Source organism: Centropristis striata, chromosome 23, assembly GCF_030273125.1.
Source record: "Centropristis striata isolate RG_2023a ecotype Rhode Island chromosome 23, C.striata_1.0, whole genome shotgun sequence".
In the NCBI taxonomy this organism is placed as follows: domain Eukaryota; kingdom Metazoa; phylum Chordata; class Actinopteri; order Perciformes; family Serranidae; genus Centropristis; species Centropristis striata.
The window spans coordinates 16,325,479-16,351,838 of NC_081539.1; the positions used below are offsets into that span (position 1 = coordinate 16,325,479).

General features: G+C 38.5%; 3 protein-coding genes across 4 annotated transcripts; all 3 read left to right on the forward strand.

The window, feature by feature from the left end:
- The first annotated feature begins 650 nt into the window (after positions 1-650).
- On the forward strand, positions 651-9,679 carry LOC131962103 (glycine--tRNA ligase). The gene is made up of 17 exons (XM_059327068.1): positions 651-843; positions 1,780-1,881; positions 1,972-2,074; positions 2,160-2,301; positions 2,385-2,473; positions 3,272-3,348; positions 3,464-3,609; positions 3,688-3,837; positions 4,840-5,002; positions 5,511-5,675; positions 5,767-5,873; positions 7,358-7,504; positions 7,584-7,669; positions 7,762-7,871; positions 7,976-8,069; positions 8,874-9,064; positions 9,151-9,679. Exons 1-17 carry the CDS (start codon positions 799-801, stop codon positions 9,262-9,264), a joined length of 2,031 nt encoding a protein of 676 aa, XP_059183051.1. The 5' UTR covers positions 651-798; the 3' UTR covers positions 9,265-9,679.
- Positions 9,680-10,813: 1,134 nt separating this feature from the next.
- Positions 10,814-19,981, forward strand: hhatlb (hedgehog acyltransferase like, b). 2 transcript variants are annotated; one of them, XM_059327133.1, is made up of 12 exons: positions 10,814-11,042; positions 13,159-13,296; positions 14,711-14,778; positions 14,865-14,978; positions 16,535-16,729; positions 16,813-17,022; positions 17,896-18,067; positions 18,179-18,323; positions 18,411-18,446; positions 18,953-19,154; positions 19,240-19,381; positions 19,461-19,981. In XM_059327133.1, the coding sequence occupies exons 2-12, from the start codon at positions 13,191-13,193 to the stop codon at positions 19,682-19,684; spliced, it is 1,614 nt and encodes a 537-aa protein (XP_059183116.1). In that variant the 5' UTR covers positions 10,814-11,042; positions 13,159-13,190; the 3' UTR covers positions 19,685-19,981. The 2 variants fall into 2 exon arrangements, with proteins under 2 accessions (XP_059183116.1, XP_059183117.1); XM_059327134.1 differs by lacking the exon at positions 10,814-11,042 and adding an exon at positions 11,109-11,541.
- A 1,138-nt stretch (positions 19,982-21,119) lies between these two features.
- On the forward strand, positions 21,120-26,273 carry klhl40b (kelch-like family member 40b). Its single transcript, XM_059326644.1, has 6 exons — positions 21,120-22,441; positions 23,059-23,219; positions 23,298-23,405; positions 23,550-23,735; positions 25,504-25,653; positions 25,868-26,273. Exons 1-6 carry the CDS (start codon positions 21,314-21,316, stop codon positions 25,977-25,979), a joined length of 1,845 nt encoding a protein of 614 aa, XP_059182627.1. The 5' UTR covers positions 21,120-21,313; the 3' UTR covers positions 25,980-26,273.
- The last annotated feature ends 87 nt before the right edge of the window (positions 26,274-26,360 follow it).

Here is a 26,360-nt window from a genome sequence, read left to right on the forward strand (position 1 = left end):
TAACACACTGACTAGAAGTACCTCATAAATCCCCAATTAAAGAACTCCAAACTCTCCCTATAAAACGGCTTTTGCATAATTACTTAATACTGTATAGGGGCCAAATGTCAGAATTTTTAAAATATCGTTATTGTTTCAGTGCTCACATTGCACATCTGCATCTGTGTTTAATCTAAAAAATGCGTCTATGCATAATATAACTCTGCCATATGTAGTCTGTTGTAATAATAATCACAATAATACATTTTATTTTGAGGCGCCTTTCTTGGCACTCAAGGACACCGTACAAAAGGATAGAAAAGAAACAGCAATAAAATACAATAAAATACACAGAATTAATAACAATACAATACAATAGATAGATTTTGACAGGGTAAAAGTCATCAGAGGGAATTATCAGTTGTGTGAATAAGTGGGAGGAAAAGGGTCCCAACAGCTCATTAGTGCTCTGGGGTCACCCACTGGGTTCATTAGCCATGCCGGACACATGTAATTGTGAGGACTTAAGACTGTTTAATAAAGTTTTACTCACCATTTAAAGCTTGGACAGGTGCTGATCGCTCACTTTAGAGCAGTGGTTCAGACTATTTGCGGAAAAATAAGTTTTGTTCGAGCTTCCTGGATGATGCAACAGAAAGCGCTTGTTTCAGAAAACATACAATGCCAGTCGGACTGTACAGAAACAAGCGCCTCCCCTTCTTCTCCTGCAGCTTGAAGAAAACCTGAAGAGTGAGAACAGTTGAGAACAGAGCGGATCCACAGCTGGCTGCAGCAGGAACTTCTTAAATACGTGTGAAGATGGAAGAAATACTGGCGCCGTTGAGGGAAGCTGTGAGGCAACAGGTGAGATATTTCACCTGCACAAACACGAAGTAGATATGGAGCTAAAACAGACAGTTAACCAATTTTTATTTTATTTACAAATTTTTTCTCTCTCACTTTTTTAGCTCCATAAGTAGACATCGTGCAGTTATTAGAATGCAGCAACGTATTTTTGACAAATAAATCAATTGAAAGCGTTGATTGGAAAGTGTTTATAGCATATTACCATATGCTTCAAAAAATATTTATACATTTTAATCATTAAATAATAACTTTACCTACAGAATAATACATACGATTTTAATTTTGGAATATAAGCAATATAAGCAGACTGTGCAGTATCACTGTTTATGTATATCAGAGAGAAAAAATATGTAAAAATAAATTTCTGAAAATGTTCTGAAAAATGTGGCTACGTTGTTGTTCCTAATTTACTTAATTTAAGTTAGACAGAGCCTCGTGGCGAGAAAATTAAAGTGAAACTTAAAACTGACCACAATGCTCCTAACATGGTTAAGATAAGATATGCCTTTATTTAGAAGACTTTATTATCAATGCATTTGTCGCAGCAGCTCAAGTTACAGGCACATAGATATAGAAGACAGAATAAAGAATAATGAATATAAAAAATAAGACATCTTACATTGTTTTCACATTATATACATACATATTTCTGCTATTTGGCATTTATTATAATATATATGTTTTGTTTGTTTGTTTTCATGGATTTTGACACTTTATGACAGATGTAGGGCACAAAAGCGCATTAATACTGTATAAAATAAAAAACTACAGAAATAATCATGTAAAGGCCATGTGTATGACCAAAAGACTTAAAAACACTAATTAGAAAAAGAACTAATGCAATACGTAAAACAATTTTTAGGTAAATGTGTATCTGTGTGATACAATAATCTGTGTGACTAATAATTAAAATATATGCCATTTTTCCTGCAGGGTGACTTGGTGCATCAGTTGAAGGAAAAGGGCGCCACAGAGCAGGAGCTGAACAAAGCTGTTGCAGAGCTGAAAGCCCGGAAGAAGATTCTTGAAGCAAAGGTCACAACTACTGGTTAATCTTTTCCTGCTACCCTTTCGTTCCACTTTCTATATGAGCCATAGGATATTCACTGTATGTATTTACTGCAGGAGCTCGCTTTGCAGCCCAAAGATGACACAGTGGACAGAGTGAAGATGGAGGACACGTTAAAGAGGAGATTCTTCTACGATCAGGCCTTTGCCATATATGGAGGTACAATACAGAAGTGAAACATAGAACATAGAAAGGGAAACCAAAACTATGTGCAAGTTTGTTCTGTTTTTCTTGTGTGGGTCAGGTGTGAGCGGCCTGTATGACTTCGGCCCTGTGGGCTGCGCTCTGAAGAACAACATCCTGCAGGTGTGGAGGCAGCACTTCATCCAGGAGGAGCAGATCCTGGAGATCGACTGCACCATGCTGACCCCCGAGCCCGTTCTCAAGTAGGTGCCAAAAAAACTCAAAACATGCACACAAAAAAAGTGTTTTCTAGCCCAACTCGTCTAAATCTGTTGGCTCTTCCCAGGACTTCAGGACATGTGGATAAATTTGCTGACTACATGGTGAAAGATGCCAAAACTGGAGAGTGCTACCGCGCCGATCACCTCCTCAAAGGTGATCATTACATCATTCAGAGGTTTAAAATGAGCCCCACCCAGTCCAGTCCTCCCCTGAGCTGTTCATTATTACCTTAAAGGTGTCAGATTTCCTCCCTAAAGAGAAGGACAACCTGTTCGCTGAACTCCTTATCAAAGCAAATCATTACTAACTGAGCTGTCAATGTGCAAATTCTACTATCTGAAACTTGCATTAAAATTATTGAAAATATATATAAAAAATCAACCCGCCACTAGATTTTGAAATTCCACCTTTGTGATATATCTGCAGAGCAATTTACCACGGACAGGTTTTGACCTGCCTCGCTGGGTTAAATATCCTGAGGCCAGCTGTAGTTGGAGAGGAGCAGGAGTTCAGCTGTCAACTGGTTTTTCAGGTGCTCCTCAAATGGGAGTCAGTCTCTTAACTTTATTTAAACATCATGTAGAGACAGTTGGAAGGGCTGATGTGGTGCTTTAAAAAAATATATATCAGAATCAAGAATTAAACAAAGCCTTTTAATAAGCGTTGTTAAATTACCAAAAGTAAATCAGACTCATAGATGAGTAGCTAAGGACAGTTTAGAAGGTGATAAAGCCAAAAAATAAATGCAAAATTTAAATAGTTTTTTTAAAAGTCAACCTAGACCTACCTAAGTTAATTTACTATTATTTTTTGAAAGCAGGGAGCTTCCCATTTTTCATTGACCTTTTGCAAAAAAATTGAAAAACTTTTGTTAACTTCTTTCAAAGGTCAATTTTGATTGAGCCACTATCCACTAACAGCTGCTAAATGAAGTGTTTTGTTTTCTCACAGCTCACTTAAAAAAACTGATGTCTGATGAGAAATGCTCTGCAGAGAAGGTGACTGAGATGGAGGACGTGATCACTCAGGTGAGGGCTTCACAAACACTTTCTGTCACATGTAAAGTCTGAAGTTGGCAGACATACTGATATATAATCTGCTGGTTGGAAAAATAACCCTCTGATTGTTTGCTCTCTGTTGCAGATGGATAACTACACTCAGCAGGAGCTGTCTGACCTCTTTGTGAAATACAACGTCAAGTCTCCGTCCACAGGAAATGACCTCACACCTCCCGTCTCCTTCAACCTGATGTTTCAGACGTCCATCGGACCAGGGGGCAACACGCCGGGGTACTGATCAGTGGAACATCAAGTGAATATAACCATTGTTTACTGCATTAAAACTAAAATAATTATGTAACTTGGCAGCTATCTGAGGCCTGAAACCGCTCAGGGGATGTTCCTCAACTTCAAACGCCTGCTGGAGTTTAACCAGGGGAAGCTTCCCTTTGGAGCCGCTCAGATCGGAAACTCCTTCAGGAACGAGATCTCTCCTCGCTCTGGACTCATTCGCGTCAGGTAGTCACAGACTCCTTTGACCCTGTAAAGCCTGAACCATGAAATAATTGAAAATTCTCATTTTTTAAAACTTGTATTTTTTTTTAATCTGCTGACAAATAATTTAAAAAAGTCAATATCAATTTGCATATATGAATTAGAATTTGTATCATATTTGATACATCAGGTCTTTTTGTGAATTTGTTGCACACAGTTTGTTTTTCTTGAACTAACAAAAACATATAAAAACGAACACTTTTTTCCTATTAAGAATTTGACTTTACCTTTTAACATTTTCCTCAAACATGCAAAACATTTTTTTCCATATAACATATCATTATCATTAACCCTTAATAGGGCACTCATTGAAATACTTGCAAATTCCAAATTTCAACCCTAGAAAATATTGGAGGATATTACATACAGCCAGACCAGACGGACGGACCCAGGGGAGGGGGGTCATATTTTGAGAAATAAGTTTATGAGATTTAAAGTGGTGAATCTGCAAGAAAAAAAGTTTTTTTTTCCCACTTTTTTCTTGTAAATCTGCAACTTTTTTCATGCAGATTTGCCACTTTAAATCTCTTAAATCTGCAACTTTTTTTCTTGTAGATTTGCCACTTTAATCTAATAAATTTGCACCTTTTTTCTCAAAATATTATTTTATTTATTACTCATTTTAGATATCCGCTGAAGTTACCAAATATAGTTATTCGCCTGATAAAGGGTTAATAGACTGATATGAAGTTTTCACCCAGCAATGACAGATCCACCAGTGGAACCTGCATATCATTTTTGCTACATCTGGTATTTTTGTGCAATGTGTTGCTCAGTTGTTGTTTTTTTTATATATCTACAACACATATATACGTCAGGTTTTTCAGGAAAAAAATGTCACACTGATAATGTAGAGGTCTCAAAAACTTGTGTGGCAAATATGATACACTTGGCTTTATAGGGTAAATACTCAACTTAGAAATGATAACACCACTACAGTGAGATGTAAACTCCTCCTGTTTACAGGGAGTTCACCATGGCTGAGATCGAGCACTTTGTGGACCCAAATGAGAAAATTCATCCGAAATTCTCCAACGTGGCCGACCTGGAGATCCTGCTGTTCTCCTCCAAGGCTCAGACCAGTGGCCAGTCTGCACAGATCATGAGGCTGGGGGACGCTGTGGAGCAGGTGGGAATCATTTCAGTGATGTTTTATTTTATATTGTTGCTGAAAACAAGCCTGCTCCTATGCTGACTTTATTTTTTAACCCTTATTTATTATTATATACCATGCATGAAGGATCAATTTGCAGGAAATAGAGGATTTTATTTTAAACGTTACATTATAAGATTCACTTAAATTTGATATTGTTACAGTATGTGTCATAGGAATGTCTTTGTCATGCATAATTATATAAACAATTGCATTTAGAGCCTAAACTGTAATAATTTAAATTTGCATTAAATTGAAATTCACAAAATACATGCTAAGATAGGCTAAAAAATTTCCGATGAACAATGTCAGTCAGATTGATAAAGCATCATACTAAAAAAAATGCATATATTAGGTCCACTAGCGTCATAATAATAGATTTAAAAATAATAACTAACTTTTATTAGGAGATAATTTGTTTTAGTTCCTAATCCATCATATTTGACAGATTATCATCATTATCTCTCCTTTCTTCCTGCTACAGGGAGTGATCAACAACTCAGTGTTGGGTTACTTCATTGGAAGAATCTACCTCTATCTCATTAAAGCTGGACTGTCCAAAGATAAAGTGCGTTTCCGTCAGCACATGGAGAACGAGATGGCTCACTACGCCTGTGACTGCTGGGACGCTGAGTCCAAAACCTCCTATGTTAGTCTTAACTTTTTTATTCACACATATAGACAGATAAGTTTGTGGATGCAAGTCAAGACACATTTGTTTCTCTCCCTCTCTCTCTCAGGGCTGGATTGAGATCGTGGGCTGTGCTGACCGCTCCTGCTATGACCTCTCGTGTCACTCCAGAGCCACCAAAGTGCCTTTAGTGGCTGAGAAGCCCCTGAAAGAACCCATATCCTTTGATTCACTCTGTCCAACAACCTCAAATTACCACCATACTATAATCTAATTCTAACCTTTTTTGGTGTATGTTGTACGCTTTACAATGCAGATTTTAGCATGTAGATTGCATGGCATATTCACAGTTTTGGTGCATGAAATTGATTTTGTCTTTACCAGTGGTTTTCAAACTTTTTGTGCCCAAGGCACACCAAAGTACTACAAGTCAAAATCTCAAGGCACACCTGTACATATATTCTTTCAGTACTACTTCCAGTCGTCATGTTGACCTTGTAACTACTTCACTTCCAGCAGTTATTTTCTGTTTAAACTGTCGTCCATAAAGCTGTACTCGGAAATGTTTTGACCTTAACCTAGATCAGTGGTTTTGTAGCCTATATACAATGAAACTGCAGCCTTTTTTGTTACAACCACAAACCATATGTTTTTGTATAATTGCCAGTTTTTTTTGTTTTTTTTGAATGCTCCGTGATATGGGTAATTTTGACCAAAGGCTCATATGGGTCATTATTGGTGGTTTCAGCAGGTGCATGGGTAACACTTTATATTACGGTCCTTGTAATAACCATTAATTAACAAGTAATAAGGCCCTTGTAAGTCCTTACAAGATGCTTATTAACATTATTGTGTGTTTATAAGCTTAGATAAGTGTTAATAATGGCATAACAAACACCCATGACCCACCCATTATGTCTTTGCCATGCCTTTATTAATCTTATTTTGTTTGCTTATTGATATTAAAATATACTTTATTGCTCATCTATTATAAGTTAACTATAAGTTAACTATGCTTTTTGCAACTACCGGATCTAAAGCGAGAACAATGCCTTTTTACTTGTTAATTAATGGTTATTAAGGACCTTATTATAAAGCGTTACCGGTGCATGTGATGTCGATTAGCGAAGCCACTTCGCCTCCTCTCTTTGTTCCTTAAGCTAAACAACCTGCCACCACCGCTTGACAACATTAACCACATGTTTAAAATAGCAATTATTACATTTAGGTATAAGGACATGATGATCTCCTGCTGCCAGCAGCAGACACTCTTTTTGGCAATACTGCTGTGAGCCATACTGCATTAATAGTCTGTGGTTGTCACAAAATGGCACACCTGAACTTGTCTCACGGCACACTATTTGGGAACCACTGATCTATACTAGTATCTTTACTGATACAACCAGCAGGGGTCGCCAAAGACAGCAATGTTAGAGAACGGATCTTTAAACAGCCCCTTAGCTCAAAAATGTGTTCTGCTTCATGTCACAACATTTAGGCATTTGAGCTTCACTCTATATAATGATGAATGTGCAGATTTTGACTCGAAAAGGCCTCCAAAACTTGAGCATTAGGGATAAGGGGGGGGGGGGGGGGGATAAGGGGGTTCCATTTGATATTTTTTATGTCTCCAAACATTTCTGGAGGGGATCTTAAAGTGATGTCTTAATTGCTCTGTTTTCCTCCTTAACTTCTTCACACAAAGTAGTAAATGTTGTCCAGTTTGAGCCCAATAAAGGAGCCATCGGAACGGCCTTTAAGAAAGATGCAAAGTCGGTTCTTGAGTACCTGTCCGTCTGTGACGAGTGCTACATCAGTGATCAGGAGAAGCTTCTCAAAGAAAATGGGTAAATGCTGAAGAAAAGTCCAGGTTTATTCATGAATGTGTTTATATTCGAGTTAATCTTGTGCTGTTTCTGTCTCCAGGGAGTTCAGCATCGAGACAAACGGCAGGACTTTTAAACTGACCAAAGACATGGTCAGTGTGAAGAGGTTCCAGAAAACTCTGCATGGTAAGAGGCGTCACTGAACCTGCCTTCAGAGCTGTAGAGCAGAACAGTGAGTTTGTTCATGTGGGAAAACAAGCGTCTCTATTTTCCCACAGTGGAGGAGATTGTTCCCAATGTAATCGAGCCGTCCTTTGGCATCGGCAGAATCATGTACTCCATCTTCGAGCATTCGTTCCGCATCCGGCAGGGGGATGAACAGAGGACGGTAAGAATGCTTCAAAACAAGGAGTGAGACTCAGTGAGAATCACATGCTTGTTTTAATGTTTGTACTCTTCCCTTTTATTAAAGATTATTTTTTTCTCTTCCAGTATTTCAGCTTCCCTGCCACTGTAGCTCCATACAAGTGCTCCATCCTTCCTTTGAGCCAACACCAGGAGTTTACACCTTTTGTCCAACAGTTGTGTGAGTGTGACACTTTCAGATTTAAAGACAGCGCTGTAAGGAAATAGTTTGACATTTTGGGGAATACTCTTATTTTGTGTGGGACTAAGAAAGTGTTTTTTCTGAGCGTTAAGTTAAAGTGAGTGAAGTTTTTGATATTGCTTTGATGATGATGGCAATGATAGCATGCATGCTTTTATATAGTAAACTACTGATGAAACACCCTCATGCATGAATCACATCAATAATTTGACACATGATCCATGATGATGTAAATACAAAAAAAAGGAACACATGGCAAAAATAGCAAAATTACACATATTTTAGAGCCCACTCGAAATTTCATGAATCATGTTTTCATGGGAGCTGATGTCTTATTAAGAGTAGTCAAACACCCCCTGGCTTTATGCTAAGCTAAGCTAACTGGCTGCAGTTTCATATTTAACACATAGGCCTATAAGATGATATTATGGTCTTTTCTCATACAACACCATACTATAATTGAATTCTAAAGAAAGAAAGCAATGTTAGAGTACGGATCTTTAAAGTGGCAAAAATAGCAAAAATGACAGTACTTTAAAGGCCACGTAAAATTTCACAAATCATGTTTTCAGGGGAGCTGATGACTTATTAAGAGGAGCCAAACTCCCCCTGACTTTATGCTAAGCTAAGCTAACTGGCTGCAGCTTCATATTTAACACATATAAGATGATATTATGATCTTTTCTCATATAATTCAATTGCATTTCCTAAAATGTTAAACAGAGCTTCCCTCTGAAGCTCATCTATTAAAACTGATTACTATTTTCTTCTTTCTCATTTTAGCCGAGGCAATGACCAAAAACGGTGTGTCCCACAAAGTGGACGACTCTTCAGGATCCATCGGGAAGCGTTATGCCAGGACGGACGAGATCGGAGTGGCGTTTGGTATTACCATCGACTTCGACACAGTGAACAAGACGCCTCACACGGCCACGCTGAGAGACCGCGACTCCATGAGGCAGATCAGGGCCGAGGTACAGTTATCCAATACAAGTACAGAGTGTGTACAGCATCATACTTGTAGATTTTCTTTGTTCTAATACGCAAAATGATATTGCAGGTCACCGAGTTGCCAGGGATGGTTCGAGATCTGGCTAACGGTAGCTTGACGTGGGCCGAGGTGGAGACAAAGTACCCCATCTTTGAAGGACAAGAGACCAGCAAGAAGGAGTAGCCAAATAGAGTCACTGTGACTGAATTTAAATGAAGTTATACACTTTACCAGTCTTAAACATTCTATATTTCTACACACAGGAAAAAAGCTTTTATCTCTCCTTGTGAGATAAGTCTGGTCAGATATACAGATGAAGTACACTGCAGCAACTGGAGGTTAAGAGCCGTCACACAGACTGGAAGGAAGCTCAAACAGTCACAAACATGCTGGAGGGTAAACAGTCCTCTGAGGCCTCCATCCTCCAGCATCTTTACTATCACCTGGGCAACGCTCCTAACAACTCCCAATGAGTGTTTAGCACTGGTACTTTGAAAGCAGCACACATACATACACACATACAGCCAGACATGGACTTCAGATTCATACATTGTTATAATACTGTGTACCTTTTATAATAAACCATATACTGCATGGTTGCATCTTTACTTTTTTGTGTATTTTTTTTGTTTCCAGCTGTCATTACTGCATTGTGTTTTGTGTTGCCGTCACTAGTCGGCACTGCGTGTTGTTTCACAGTTCGTTGTAGAGTCAGTGTCAGAGGCTTTGACGTTTGGCTGCAGCTCAAAATTGCAACAGGCTTAGACCCTCCCAAAACAGATCTGGCAACCAAGAATATGGAACATAGCAGCAAGAGGGAAGAAACAGCAGGGCTTTTAATTTGAAAATGCTAAATTATTTTACATTTCTTAAGAACCCGATGCAGACAGACGCAGATGTAACATTTGCAATCATTATTATTTTTTATGCTCGTTCATATTAAAACCCATCTGTTTACACTGGCATATTGTGCCGAAAAATCACACATTACATCCCCATTGTGTTCACCAAGTTGTTCAATTATTATTGTTAATTCAGGGTTTTTTTTGTTGTTGTAAATTTGACTCTGACATTGTACGGTGAACTCGAGTGACAAGAAAGGAGTCTATAAATAACATTATTATTATATTATTATTATTATTATGATTTAACCAGTGGACAAAGAAGTATGTTTAACTTAAGTAAAAGTAGCGAGTTAAAGTATTTGCATTAACATATAGTCAAAGTACCGAAAGTAATAGTGCTCATTATTTAGAATGGTTTATTTAAGATTATGCAGCTTATATTTTAATGAATTATTGATTTAATGTGTTATTAATTTAATTAATATTGTGTTCATTACTTTGATGTTGAAGCTGGTACATGTGAGCTAATTTTAACCACTTTATATTTTACTGGGTAGTTGATTCTATAACAATTTATTAAAATAAATGAAGTTAAATATATATATATATATATTTATTTATAAAGAAGAAATACTCAAGTAAAGTGGCTTTCAAGTACCTCCAAATTACACAGTAGCCTACTTAATTTCACAGAGTAAATGTACTTCGTTACTCTCCACTTAAGATAGTAAAGACGCATTATTCTGCATATAATAGCAGGTTTGGGAGGTTTTACCAGTTAGGGAAGTGCTGTAGGTGGTATGGGGAAGTTAAAACATGCCATAATGAAAAAGTTGTGATGTTGTGAGCAGCCTCATGTCCCGCCCCCTCTGTGTCAGTGGTCAAAGTATAAATACATCATGTCACCTTTAACCGGTGGCAGCTCCCTCTCAGGGAGTCACAGGGACCCGCAGCCCACCCTGAGCAGCAGATGTTTTAGCAAAAGTTTACATTTTATTGCACGGGTTGTTTTTTTGTAATGTGACATTTAATCTGTATATTCCCCCTAGTTTAAACGATTTGAAAAAAGTGCGTTGTTATAGCAACTTCTTCGGACTCACAACTGCTGCGTTCAAGGTCAGTATCACAACAGGTGCTGCGGAGGACGAGCTGAAGTGCGTGACCGTGTGGCATTTCAGCTGCAGGCATTGTGAAGAGAAAACAGCAACAGATATTTTAATGGAGTTCAAATGGTTTATATGTGCAGGCAGTGTAGACTTGGAGAAATATTTTTTTTAGTTTGATTTTCGCATTACAAAGCAATAAGACGCCGTTTTGATGCAAAATAACTAACGAAGGTCTTGATTGAGATAAATTGTTTGGTTAAAAATAGCAGGCAGCTGTACTTTGTTTGTGTCTCTGAGTTCTCAGGGGAAACTCGCCTGTTTGCCCTCCACTCTTCTCTTTATCTGATGATCATCACAAGAAAGTTAATATTCCCAATTGATGTTGGCTTTTAAGACTTAAAACAATCATTTCACAGAGACAAAAGAGTCACTTGATTGGATTATTCTGCATGACTATGATAGCTAGAAAACAACTTCAGAAGACTCTCAAACGAACAGTGGTGGAAAAGGTAATCAGATCCCTTATTTATATAAAATAACTAATATGACACTGTGAAATGACTTCACTACACGTAAAAGTCACGATTCAAAACTTACTTAAGTAAAACTACAAAAGTGTCAGCATCAAAATGTAATTAAAGTGTCAAAAGTAAAAGTACTCATAATACAGAATGACCCCACTCAGATTGTTTTATATATATTCCAAATATATTATTGTGTTATTGTTCTTGATACATTTATGTAATCAGTTGTATATGTAGGGCTCATTTTAACTATTTAACATACTGTAATAAGATTAAATTTGAAAAAAAGTAATCACTTTAAATGTATCATGTTGTTTTATGTTAAATCTTAACGTGAAAAGTAAAGCTGTCAGCTAAAGGTAATGGAGTAAAAAGTACAATCTTTGCCTCTAAAATGTGATGAAGTAGAAGTTTGAAGTTACATATGTGGAAATACTAACTTAAAGTACCTCAAAATTGTACTTAAGTACAGTACTTGAGTAAATGTACTTAGCTACATTCCACCACTGGTGAAGACTAATATGGTGTGTATACACACACACACACACACACACACACACACACACACACACATACACACACACACACACCAACGTTCTACTAGTAAAGGATTTGTACATCTTTTGATCAGTGGAGCGCATACTCAGATATTTTAGTTAAGCTAAAGTTGCAGCACCACAGTGTAGAAATACTTTTCTTACTTTTAAGTAAGAGTCCATTATTCAGTTCAAAAGTATTTGCATTAAATATAACAGCATCAAAGTGAAAGTAGGCTATTTATTCTGTAGAATGGCCAATATTAGATGATGAACTTTACTTTACCTATATTAATTTAGTTCACTTCATATTTTAATGGAAATATTGTAGTCTGATTTTAACTCTTCTACATTTATTTGACAGATCTAGTATTCCAAATTAACTTCAAAATGCATTAATGCAACACTCTGGAAGAAGCTACTCTGCTGCCAAAACAGTACTTTCACTTCAGACACTTCAACTAGAATTTACTGATTGTCATGCAAAATCTGAACACATGACTTTTACTTGCAAAAGCAAATTACAATAAGAACTTTAACCAACTATACATAATAAAATAATATAACACTGACAGCAGCCAGTCTGTGTAATGATTACTTCTACTTTTGATACTTTGTTGCCATTACTTCTGTACGTTTACTTACTGTATACTTTTAAGTGGTGGTTTTACTTTTAAAAGGGTGTTTTTAACATTGTGGTATTTACTGAAGTAAAGTATTTAAATACTTTTCCCACCACTGGTACAAGACCTCATTACAGAAACTAAAGTCAATCACACTAAAAATGCAAAATCTCCCTCTGAAACATCGACTTTAAGTGCCATAGAAAGAAAATACTCAGTAAAGTTCCTTTCATGCAATGTCATAAGGAGTAGATGTTGCTCATACAAACATTTCTGAATAATTGTTAGACTTTTCCTTTTAATCTAGAGGGTCAGAATGATAAATATGATGAGGGCGAGGAGGTGGTGACCACCACACTGAAATGCCATACGGTGTCATTTTGGAAGTAAAACCTGGTGTAATTGTACGGATAATGTGCTGACTGTGGTGTTGGTGTGTTCAGGAGCCTCCAGAGCTCTTCCTGTCCGTGTCATCATGGGGATCAAAGCCGCACTTCCCAAATATGAGATCTACTTCTACAACACGGTGCTTTGTCTGGCCATGTTCTGGGCTGCCAACTGGATCTTTGATGTGTCCAGTTGTGAGTATGAGAAAACACACACATACTCAATAAACAACTCTGCATCACATTATTCCTAATAGATCATAACAATGTGTAAATAAACTAGAGAGTACAACTCCTCAGTAGAAGGTAAGGGAATAAGCTCAGCAGGACACTCAGCTCACCTGTGGCTGCTTCCAGGGAGTGTGTATTAATCCGCAGATTAAAATAGTCCTCAACATGAACACGATTAGGAGATTCTAGCTGATTACACCTGAATCAGGCAGATCTATCTCACCACATGCACTTACTGTACTTAGGTACAGATTTGGTTTCATTGCAGATAAATATTTTCTTTGAGTCTTTGATTGAAATTTCTTACAATTTTCTGAATTTCTACAAATCAAAAAATGTATAAAATAATCAGCAGTTTAATCCACAATTCAATTAGTTGCAGTTCTATACAAAATAGTGGCAAGAGTGAGTATAAATAATAATCTGATATAGAATAAAATAGTATAAGATTCATAGCGAACATTGGACATTGTTCTGCAACAAGTAACATTTTCAATGTAGGACTTTTACTTGTAAAAGAGTATTTTTACAGTGTGATATTACTATTTTTACTTCAGTAAAAGATCTAAATGCTTTCTCCACCACTGGAGCCAGAATGGAAAAAGCAAGACCCTGAAACTGAAGCTAAATTTAATTTAATCATCATTATTGTTATTATTCACACCTGTGCTTTTCATTCTGTAACAAACTGGATATCTGCTGTGTAACAGGCCTATGGAACAAAAAATGTGTCACATATTATAGACGTTAAAATTACAGATTATTATAAAGAAAAGTAGTTGAGAGAAGTTGAGAACAAGCTATTCAAAATTAAACTTTTCCAAAATGATAAGTGCAACAACAGGCTATGTGAATAAAATCAAATGTAAGAAAAGCTACTCAAATAGAATAACTTCTAACTTTCCACATGTACACACATATTCTAAGGCAGATGTGCAAACACAAAACATGCGCTAACTTCTCAATTCTTATATTTTAAAAGAAATCAGTGCACGAGTTTACCAAAAAATAAGCGTCAACATTAAGGACTTAAGCTTTGTTTAGTGCAGTCACATAGTCACAGCACAATGTGCAGTGTACATACAGTAGAGGGGCAGTGTCACTGTGGGAGGGTGAGGAGCTATGCAGACCATGCAGAGGAGATCAGGTGTCAGTATTAATATCACAGAGCACAAGAAGAAAATAGGTCTTGTGTTGGCTCTGCATTTATTTCACTGTCACTTGTAACAAAAGTTTCACATCTGCATTTAAGGACAAGGAAATTATAAGTGTATTAGTGCTAATTTCAGACATCCTAAGCTTCAAATGTTATAGTTTCTTTGCATTTATTTTAGAATATCACAGTAGATTGTCACGATTTTCACGTGTCTATTTTCAGCCAATGCAAACAGAAAGACTTTCAAAACTGGCGTGCGGCCAGGATGGTACTACTTTGGGAGGAAAATGGTGAGAGAACATTCAAAGTTTACCAATATGTTTGTCATTGATTTACAGAAATCTAATTTGTATTTATTTATTTCATTGGTCTCCAGGATACGGCTGACTTTGAGTGGATGATGTGGTTTTCCACCTTCAGGGAGCACATCCTGTTTGCTCTCTCCGGCCACGTGCTCTTCGCTAAGATCTGCTCCATGTTGGCTCCACAGGTGCTTCTCCTGACCGACTCATTGATCAGTTGATTGAGCTGCCGCAGGAAGAACAGTGTAGTAAAGGATGTAAAGGACTCAGGTTTAATGATCCGAGCAGAACATTGAGCCGCTGTGAAATGAGGTGGAAGAAACACTGGAGTTTATCTCTCACTGTGTTGCGTTATTATGAATACTTGGTGACATTTGAAATCCCCTTTGTCACAATTTATTTTTACAACATTGCACGGTCACAGTCTTTTTATATCATTAGCTGAACAGCACATGATGAATGGAACCAGGTGGTTAGAAAATGACTGTGGATGAGGAATGAAAGAGACAACAAATAGAAGTGTATCTCTATATTTAGCACAGTTTGGTTTGGTTAACACTGCAGAGTCTCCTGGTGAAAGTCTATCCTTAAGTGTGGATTTTATCATATGTATTGTTTTGTGGCATTGTTTTCTTGGTAATTAACGCTCTAAGTGGACATTTTCTAGCACTATAGCAGTGTAAGAAAGTAGTTTCTTAGTATAAAATTGACCGTAAAAAGATGGTATTATCTAAAAATTCAAATTACAAATCAAATATTGCATCATTTGACTTTTAGGGAAAATATCAATTTTGTTTTGTTGACTAGCATATAAAGGTAACTTTACTGTCAGTCATACAACCAGTTGTGGAAAAAGTATTCAGATCCCTTACTTAGGTAAAAGTACTAAGATTACACTGTGAAAATACTCCACTACAAATAAAAGTCCTGCATTCAAAATCTTCACTAAAAGTAAGTAAACATAATCAGTAAAATCTACTTAAAGTATGTAAATTTAAAGTGCTTACTGTGCAGTAAAATGTCAGTGTTTTACCATTGTATATGATTCAAATGTTGCATATAAATGCTGTAGATGTTTAAGGTTATGCTAATGGCTCTTACTTCATACTGTAGTTTCTGCAGCAATGCATCATAATCTATAACATCATATGTTTGTGGCATCATCATCAACTTTTTAAGGTTTAAAAAAACACCTTCTCAGTCCTCTGATCCATGAAACTAACATAAAATAATGCATGTTAAAACATTTTTTTTATCTACATTGGGAAGACCTACATATAAAATACAATGGTTTTACATGACATTGATTTTTAAAAATGGTATTATTTATCTATTTTTTTCTTTTTATGAAAAAATAATTTTAACTTTTTTTCTTTTTTTAAAAGATTTTTAAACTTTGAAATGGGTTAATTTGACCTGCAACGTAACAGGAGGGTTAAGTTATGTAGCAACTGGTTCACACAAAAGGATGAATGTTAATTGCGTACTATACCTTTAATTTTCTCAATTCATAAAGGAACACTTAATCGTTATGTTTATAGTTTAGTTTACACTTGTCAGATAAATTCAGTGGAGTAAAATCTTCGAAAATTTGCTTCTGAGATGCAGTGAAGTACAAGTATAAAGTTGCATAAAATGAAAATACTGAAGTAAAAGTATCTCAAATTGAGTTAATGTAGTTTGTGATGTAGTGTGAGTGTATTTGCATTCCTCCACTGGTGGTGACACTCTATTCTCTCCACAGTACAGGTCCCTGGTGTACATGGTGTACGGGCTGCTGGCTGTGTGGACCAGCATGGGCTGGACCTACGTCACCCTCATCCTGTCCCACTGCATCCTGCTCTACAGCATCTCCTTAGTGAAAATCCGCTGGCTTTGCTTTGTCACCGGCCTCTGTACCCTTGCTACCTTCAAGTGTGAACCCTTTGTGTCCTGGCAGGTAAACTGCTGCCACTTAAGAGAAGGTACATTAGAAAAGTTAAGAATATGAATGGGTTAATACTCTGTTTCTTCTCCATACAGGCAGGTTTTGTGGAGGGGGACTTTGAGCTGCGTCAGGTTCTCTTCTACGGAGGTTGTGGGTTTACTATCATGCGCTGTATGAGCTTTGCTCTGGAGAACTGTGAGAGGAAAGATGGAAACTACAACATCCTGGAGCTGCTCAAGTACAACTTCTACCTCCCTTTCTTCTATTTCGGGCCGATCATGACCTTCGATAAGTTTTATGTTCAAGTAAGTAAAATGTATTATTATTCACAATCATCCAGAAGCTCAGGCATCATTGGGCCTTGTTCATTTTGTGCCCTAGATGGATACTGAATGGCCTTCACCTGCAAGATGTTACTTGAAGAGAGGCATGCAGATGACAAAAAATGAAAAGTGATGCAAATGAGTATAAAGAGACACAAAACACATGAAAAGGCCACAAAATGACAACAAAGAGACACAAAATAACCTGAAAAGTCACAAATGACAACAAAGATACACAAAAGGGCACAAAATGCCTACAAAAAGACACAAGGAACAAAAAAGGACTCAAAATGACTACAAAGAGACCTGAAAAAGACAAAAAACAACAACAAATAAGACAGAAATAACCACAGCCAAAAAAGAAATACACAAATGACCAAAAAGATGCACAAAAAAGACCCAAATGACTATGAAAAGACCAAGAAAACAATTTTATGACAACAAAAAGACCCAAAAATGACACAAAATGACTACATAGAGACCCAAAATTACAAAAAAGTCACAAATGACTACACAGATACACAAAAAAGGCATGAAATGCATAGCAGCAAAGCAACCAAAAAAGACAAAAAAAGACTACAAAAAGACAAAAAAAACAACCTAAACAAGACAGAAATGAAGACTATGAAGAGACCAAGAAAAACCGATATTATTATAAAAGTCCCAAAAATTACAACAACAAAAGTCAACAAAAGGTCTGTGTTTCTTGCTCCTATGTAGAGGTAGTGATACCGCAGTCTTTTGCATAGATATCATTTTGTGAGGGGGACCACTACCACAGAAGACAATCATTGAGCTGTAGGCAGCGATGTGGATGTCTGTGGCTGTGTGACATGCGTCTGCTGCCCCCTGCAGGCCAACAAGTCAGACCTGACCAGGAAAGAGAGGGAGATGTGGAACATCAGCCTGCAGGGAGCCGTTCACCTGGCAGCCATCATCGTCGTGGACATCCTCTTCCATTTCATGTACATCCTGACCATCCCCACCGACCTGAAGCTGCTGAAGAAAACCTCTGACTGGGCTCTAGGTCTGTACCGCCTCCCTGAAACACTGCCAATCTAAAGTCCTGACTTAAAGCTGTGACATGTTGTGACTCCATGTTGTGACTACAAATCGACTGTTAATGCATTGTTTCCAGTGGGCCTGGCGTACTTTAACCTGGTGTATGACTGGGTTAAAGCTGCTGTCATGTTTGGAGTCATCAACACAGTGTCCAGACTGGACCATCTGGACCCTCCCAAACCGCCAAAATGCATCACAATGCTCTACGTGTTTGCGGAAACGTGAGTTTACACAGCTTGATGACAGTTGGTTGATTATACTGTGCAAATCTGAAAAAATAAACCTTTTTTTTTGTTCTCCTTTCTTAGCCATTTTGACAGAGGGATCAACGAGTGGCTGTGCAAGTAAGATCAATAGAGTAAATTGAAGTATTAATCTTGACCAATTTCAAGGTTCTGATCATTTCTTAACCCTCCTCTTATGTTGTGGGTCAAATTGACCCATTTCAAAGTTAAAAAAAATCACAAAAAAAATAATTAAAAGTATTTTTTCATAAAAATAAAAAATTTAAATAAAAAAATAAAAAATCAATTTCATGTAAAACCAGTGTATTTTATATGTAGGTATTTCCAATGTAGATAAAAAAAAAGTTTTAACATGCATTTTTTATGAAAAATAAGTGAATTATCCTCATTGAACCATGTTCTGTAAGAGGTAAAGAACACCTTTGCACTGAATATTGATTGAAATGGTTAGTAATGGAGTAATTAATGAAATATAAACAGTGTTTATTGGGATTTTTTAGTTTCTGTCACTTTTGGATAATTAAACATGCCCCGGGTGAAATTGACCCATGAACATTGTTGCTGTTCCTGAGAAGCGAACATAACAGGAGGGTTAATATTTGCAGGTATGTGTACGATTACCTGGGTGGAAAACACGAGAACGTGGTGGAGGAGCTGGTGGCGACGCTGTGCACCTTCGGGGTCACCATCCTCTGGCTGGGACCCTGCGAGGTGGTGCTGATCTGGGCTTTCTTTAACTGCTTCGGCCTCAACTTTGAGCTTTGGACCGCCAAGTTCTTCTCCATGGAGCCTTTTGCTTCTTTAGAGGTTTGTTAGCTGAGGTGCAGTGAGGATACTGAGATAAATTGTTTGCTTTTAAGTCCCATCTTACCCTTTTATGTTTCCTTTACAGATGGGGATGTCAGAAGCAATGTCCCGCCGGATCAGAGCCGTCTTTAATACTTTCAACTTCTGGAGCATTGTGCTGTACAACATCCTGGCCTTGAACAGTTTGGACTTTGCCAAGATGGTCGCAAAACGTCTGTTTCTCAAAGGTGATTGTTTCTTCATTTTGAAGATGTTTTATTTTATTTATTTATCAACTCTATTGACAAGTTTTTCTGACCTTCCCAGGCTTCCCTTTCACCACCATCATCGTCATGTTTGTGACCTACTGCCTGGTTCAAGTGATTAAGGAGAGAGAGAGGAGGCAGGCCCTTATTGATGACCCAGATCCTCTTCCTCCTCCTGCTCCCCCTGCAGCCGCCGCCGCAGCCGCCGCCAGTGCAACGGGTGGTGCAGCTGCACCCGCCGCTGCTCCACCAGTCGCAGATCCTAGCAAGGAAAAAGCAGAATAGTATCTAACTGTTTACTTCAGTGATAGTGAAGGATGTATACAGCCAAGAGTATTATCACCAGTCCAGATTTCAGATCAGAAATTGTTAACAGATGCTTGATTCTGCTGAAAGAAAATCATTAAATGTAAATAAGTTTACCATCATTTAACTGTTTATACCTACAAGGGAAAAATAGAACTTACTGAAAGACATTTATTCAAATATGATACAGTATAATACATAAAAACTCTGTAGGGATGTCAAAACTAAATTTTCACTTTTCTGTCACTAATGCGAAAAATAAACTGCAAAGATTTCTTCAAATGTTTTGTGTCATTGGAGAGTTTCCTTTATGATAGAGCTGTTTAAATATTAATGGCAGTCGGGTGCTTTTTATTTCCAGTACGTGAGTCAGTGTTGAGTCTTGTCATTAGGGTTGAGAGGTATTTCTGTAGTGTTACATCAGCAGTTGGCAGATTTATTCCTGTTTGATGCCTCGACACTGGAAACACTTTTAACTCTGGTCACTCCTGTGGTGAATCACTACCTGGACCTGGACATGTGATCAAAGGCAATTACTGACATTAAGTCGATGCTAATTTCCTTTTGTTTTATAACAAAATATTCTGATTTGTAACTGGATGTCTGAAACGTTGAAGTATTGTAAAGACATATCTCCAAAACTAATAATACTAATAAATACACATTATGATTTTAAAAAAGCTGTAATAATTCCTTAAAACAACCTAGTGCTGTAGCTTTGAGCAATTTTTTTCTAAAACAGGAGTAAATTGTGTTTTTTAACGTTGAATGTGGGAATTGCAACAAAAACATTGAAATCTGGTCTGGAAAGACTTTGGGCAAATATCTATCAGTGCAACTTTTCATTGTTTAGATCACATGAAAATTGCACTTTCATCAATAGCCAAAGTCAGGAAAAAATTGTCTTAAAGTCATTGTACTTGCCAAAAAATTAGGTCGTCGTCGATTTAGTTTTATATTGGTATAATGTTTTTTTAACGTTATATGAGTTCAATGACATTAATCAGACAGACAGACAGACAGATCTATATTTGTCACTGTCACCAGTACAATGACATTAGAAAACATGTTCACCAGATAACAATAAATGAAATCCCTAAAAATCATGTTAATGTAGTAATATAACAAATTGACAGAGTGACAGTGTTGCTATAATGACTCAGTCTCAGAGACCCCAGGGGGCAGCCTCTTCACCCATCTACTCCAGATCCACCCATGACTCAGGATGGACATATTTCCCATGAAGCAATGTGTCAGCTGTCTGAGAGTGGGTGGATGTCCCTGGGGAGCGGGTGTGGGTGGGGTTGGAGGTGGGAAAAGGGAGGATTGAAGCACGCATATTGCGTTTCATGTTCTAGAATGAAGCCCATAGCTCCACACAGAGCGCCCGCGCTATAAATAACCTTCCAGTTGGAGCTCAGTTGAAGGGTCAGGACAGCTGAAGGAGTGGGCCGTCCCTGGTTCAGCTGGTGTGGGCTAACAGCAGACTGACTGCACCTCTGAATCCTCTTTCCAGGCTGGAAACCTAAAACTCTGCGATAAAGAAGACCCACTTTTGTTTGATTTGAAGCCCCTGAAAGGCTCTTCAAGCTCCCCCTGCCAGGAACGATGGCTCTACCGCTAGACCCCATGGACGAACCCAGGATGTACCAGCAGACGCTGCTCCAGGACGGCCTGTTTGACCTGCTGGAGAACGACAAGCTGGTTGACTGTGTGCTGAAGATCAAAGACAAGGAGTTCCCCTGCCACCGGCTAGTCCTGTGCGCCTGTAGCTCGTACTTCCGCTCCATCTTCCTGTCCGACCTGGAGGAGAGCAAAAAGAAAGAGATTGTGTTGGAGGATGTGGAGCCGGGCGTCATGGGGCTGATCCTCAAGTACCTCTACACCTCTAAAATCAATGTGACGGAGCAGAACGTCCAGGACATCTTCGCGGTGGCTAATGTGTACCAGATCCCTTCAATTTTCACAGTTTGTGTGTCTTTCCTACAAAAGCGCCTGAGCCTCAGCAACTGTCTGGCTATCTTCAGGCTGGGCCTGATGCTGGACTGTCCCAGGTTGGCCGTCTCTGCTCGAAACTACGCCTGCGAGCGCTTCCAGCTCATCTCCAGAGATGAGGAGTTCCTCCAGCTGCTCCCCAGCGAGTTGGCAGCCATTTTAGCAAATGACAATCTGAATGTGGAGACAGAGGAGGCAGTGTTTGAGGCTTTGATGAACTGGGTGTCCCGGGACACCGACAGCAGAGAGAAAGAGCTGCCAGGTTTGCTGGATTGCGTTCGTTTGCGTCTGGTCAGAGAGGATTACTTGACGGAAAAAGTGGAGAAACACAAACTGATCTGCTTTAATCCTGAGCTGCAGCAGAAAATCCAGCTGGTTAGGGATGCTCTCGCCGGGAAAATGCCGGAGGTTAAAAAAAGCAAAAGTAAGAAGGAGGATGGTGGAGTGGAGAAAGACGGAGAGAATGAGGAAGAAGAGGAAGAAGAAGCTCTTCTCCCAGGAATCCTGAATGATAACCTGCGATTTGGCATGTTTGTCAGGAACTTGATCCTGATGGTGAACGAGGCCGGGGCCGTGGCCTACGATCCGACAGGCAACGACTGCTTCTTAGCATCACTTTCCACACAGATTCCCAAGAACCACACCAGCATGGTCACCAAGGAGAACCAGATCTTTGTGGCAGGAGGATTATTCTTTGACGAGCAGAACAAAGAAGATCCGCTGTGCTCATATTTCCTACAGGTAGGGGAGGGTCTAAATACCTTTTAAAAGCTGCTGATCCAGTGGTGGTTAAGTTTAAAGAGGTAGTTTGAATTTTTGTGGTGTTGTATGAGGTACAGTTTGAGGAAGCAGGAAACTAAGCAATGTACTTCTGTGGATGTGGCAGCAATAAAATGCATTTTAGCCACATGTATATGAGAATATTTCCACCGCTGTTTAAGTTTACATGGGGAAACTGAACCATGTTTGCTCTCTTTAAACCAGACTCTATACTCTATACTATCAATATCAATATCCTTTATTTAACCAGGTAAAAAAACTCATTGAGATTTAAAACCTGGCCAAGACGGCAGCATAAAAGCAAAAATGGTTATTCCAAGACACAAATAATATACAGTCACACACTACAAGAAAAACAAGAGTTTGATTACATGATCACACAGAACAATCACATTATTTGTCTGTCTTTTAAAGTTGACTTGAATTACCCCAGAGTTACAAGATCAATTTCAACAACTGGAGGTTTGGGGGTTTAACCTGAGTAAATCTACCTGTAGTTTTGTTTGTCTGCATGTGCAGCATGTATACTTCAGGTGACATGACCTAATTCACAAATGTTTGAACTCTTGTAACCTCAGTATGACCCGGTCAGTGCTGACTGGCTGGGGATGCCCCCCCTCCCGTCTCCCCGCTTCCTGTTTGGGCTGGCCGAGGCGGAGAACTCCATCTTTGTTATGGGCGGGAGGGAACTGAAGGAGAAGGAGCACACGCTGGACTCAGTGTTGGTCTATGACAGACAGTGAGTACAAGTTCATGTAAATCATTAAATGGACCGCTGCTATCAGGACTCAATCTTAATTAACTTACACCTTTACAGATCTTTTAAATGGGGTGAATCAGAGCCACTTCTTTACCCGGTCTATGGACACGCAACAATATCCCACAATGATGTTGTTTATGTGATTGGAGGAAAGGGAGACAACAAGTGAGTATTAAATGGGATCAAACATTAATATCCATCTGTTGCAACTGTGGAGGCTTTATTCTTTAATCCAGCAACACATGGAGAGGGAGTATATTTTTTATAACTGATATAAATAGACAATTTTTTTGTCTCTCTTGTGAAAAGGACCTGTCTAAATAAGCTGTGTGCATACGATGCCAGGAGATTTGAATGGAAGGAGCTCGCACCCATGAAGGTTGCACGTTCTTTAGCCGGAGCTACCTTTCATAAGGACAAAATCTATGTGGCAGCAGGAGTCACCGACACTGGGCTGACTGACTCTGTGGAGGTGTACGACATCGCTACCAACAAGTGAGTTCCTAGAAATCAGTAAGTAAGGCTGACAAAAGTCAATGTGGCTGCTACATGCACTTAATGTCACAGTTACTGGCCACAGGCATGTGCTAACTGCTTAAGGCATGAAGTCACCAGGGGCCCCTCAAATTACAATCACAAATGTGATTTCTTGTGCAGTTTTGAATGTGCAATTTGCAGAAAGAGGAAATCATACTATTGTTTGGGTCACCTACTTATTGCATTTTTAAAATTCCCTGCAATTTATTTGTTATTTGTCATATTTTAACATTACTAATTTCATTTTAAATGCTCAATATGTAATTTTCTGCCATTTTCTGGGTCTCTCAGTTAAAACAATAATAAAAGTCAGAGTTTGGTGACATGATAAAATAGCATGGCATCATGGGAGTTATTTCTTCACCACGGATTGCTGTTTTTGCAGTCAGCGTCTCCCAGTTAGGATTCTTTTCGTGTTGAGCCAAAGTATCTGCAGAGGTCTCCTCCTCTCCAAAACAAACAGACCAGGGGCCTCATGCATCAAAGAGTGCGTAGCTTTCATACTGAAAGATGGCATACTCCCAAAACTAGAAAAGTACGTACGCAAACTCACCTCCACATGTATCAAACTGTGCTTACGCCAGGTTCAGCGCACCTTTCCTTGATACATCCCAACCAGCGCGGAACTGAGCGCACATGCACGAGCCACCAACCAGAAGTGTCCCTCAACACACTCCTTCTAAACTCCACTATTGTTAATTTTATTCAGAGCCGCAGGTGAAATCTAAAATATGATAATAGATGAAAAAAAAATCATCTATCCCCTCATATTTAGAACGGGTCATTGAGGGTGGAAAACTGCATTTTCCTCCATTGTCTAAGGGCTATAAACTGTAAATACAATGGCAGTTGTGTGTATTTTGAGTTTAGATATGAAACACATTTTAAATAGAGCATAAAAGACAGTAGTTTCCGCCAAACAAAAGTTTGCGATGTGAATGAATTCCCAATGGTGGCAGGTGGGACCATTTAGGGTAGCCTCTGCCACCAGTATGAATGTGTGTGTGAAAGGGTGAATGAGCGCAGTCTGTAGTGTAAAGTGCTTTGAGTGGTCGCAAAGCGACTAGAAAAGCGCTATATAAGTGCAGGTCCATTTACCATTTACCATAAAAGACAGTAGTTTCCGCCAAACAAAAGTTTGCGATGCCCCCCGCATTCTCACGGCACCTCGAAAGGTTGTGGAGCGGTCCGCACATTCTCAAGGCAAGTTCACTTTTCATACATGTGGCGTGTGCGGGAAAAACAGCGTACGCATGTTTTTGTGCGTACGCACCGTTGATACATGAGGCCCCAGGTGATTTAAACTGGTATAAACACAGATTAAAGCACTTTCACGTTAGAAATCTGTGTTTCTTCAACAGTTTTGCATACACAAGATAACTCAAGATCCGATCATACAGTAAAAATCCTTCAAACAGTAAAAATATATTGTTAAAAATGACCAATATCTAAAAAGTGTACCCAAAAATATATCTTAAAATGAATAAAAAGTCAATTTATGAGAGCTTCTGCAAGACAAACAACACTGACACGTGCAAAGGGGATATGACAGCATTACTTTGATTGAAATTTGGAAAAGTTACATATTACATCTTTAAAAGTCAGATTTTAGCTTAACAAGGCTTGGGCTCAAAACATTCATTTCCCAGTTTGAGCCCTCTTTAAGTGGATTATTGCACCTTAACTTAACTGCATCTGTGTGTGTTTTTTTTTTTACATTTTTCAGGTGGTCAGACTTTGTGGCGTTTCCCATGGAGCGTAGCTCTCTGAGCCTGGTGTCTTTGGCTGGCGTGCTGTACGCTGTAGGAGGTTTTGCCATGATGCCTTTGGAGGACAGCGAGGAGATGATTCCCAAAGAGATGAACGACATCTGGAGGTGGGTCATAACGGACATATTAATTAATTCATCCATAACATTCCTAATACGTGATTAAAATTTAAACAAGCCTTTATCATGTTGGACCACCACAAGTTAACAGCAAGTAAAACAGGAAGTCTCATTTTCAGCTTCAGAAATAATTAATGAATATTGATTGCTTGCTTTTGAAAGTGTTTTACCTTTCATGACCGGAGTTTGTTGACTTCCTCAGGTTTGATGAGGCAGAGCAGAAGTGGAATGGGATCCTCAGAGAGATCCAGTACGCTACAGGGGCCACTATTCTAGGGGTCCGCCTCAACACCCTGCGTCTCACCAAGATGTAAAAGCTCCTCTGGTCCCTGCTTACTAACAGAAATCTGTGCACAGCATTAGTATAAAGACTTAAAATCAACTTACTGTGGTGTTCAGATTGTGCTGATAGATTGTACTTCTGGCATAATATCATGTTCAATTTTCTGTTTTGATTGAAAACATTTTTATATACGAGTGTTTCAGTGATTGCGATTGTAAAACTGTAAACAATCTGTAGCCCATTGACATTTTTTGCACTGTAATGGAATAAAATTTAAGAATTTAACACCACCTTGACAATCAAGGGCAAGAAGTTGTTCATTTCCCAACAGATGGCAGCAAAGTCATAATGTAGCCTTGAGAGAGCTCGGCTGGAACATGAAACAGTTTAAAAACAACAACATTTCAGTTCT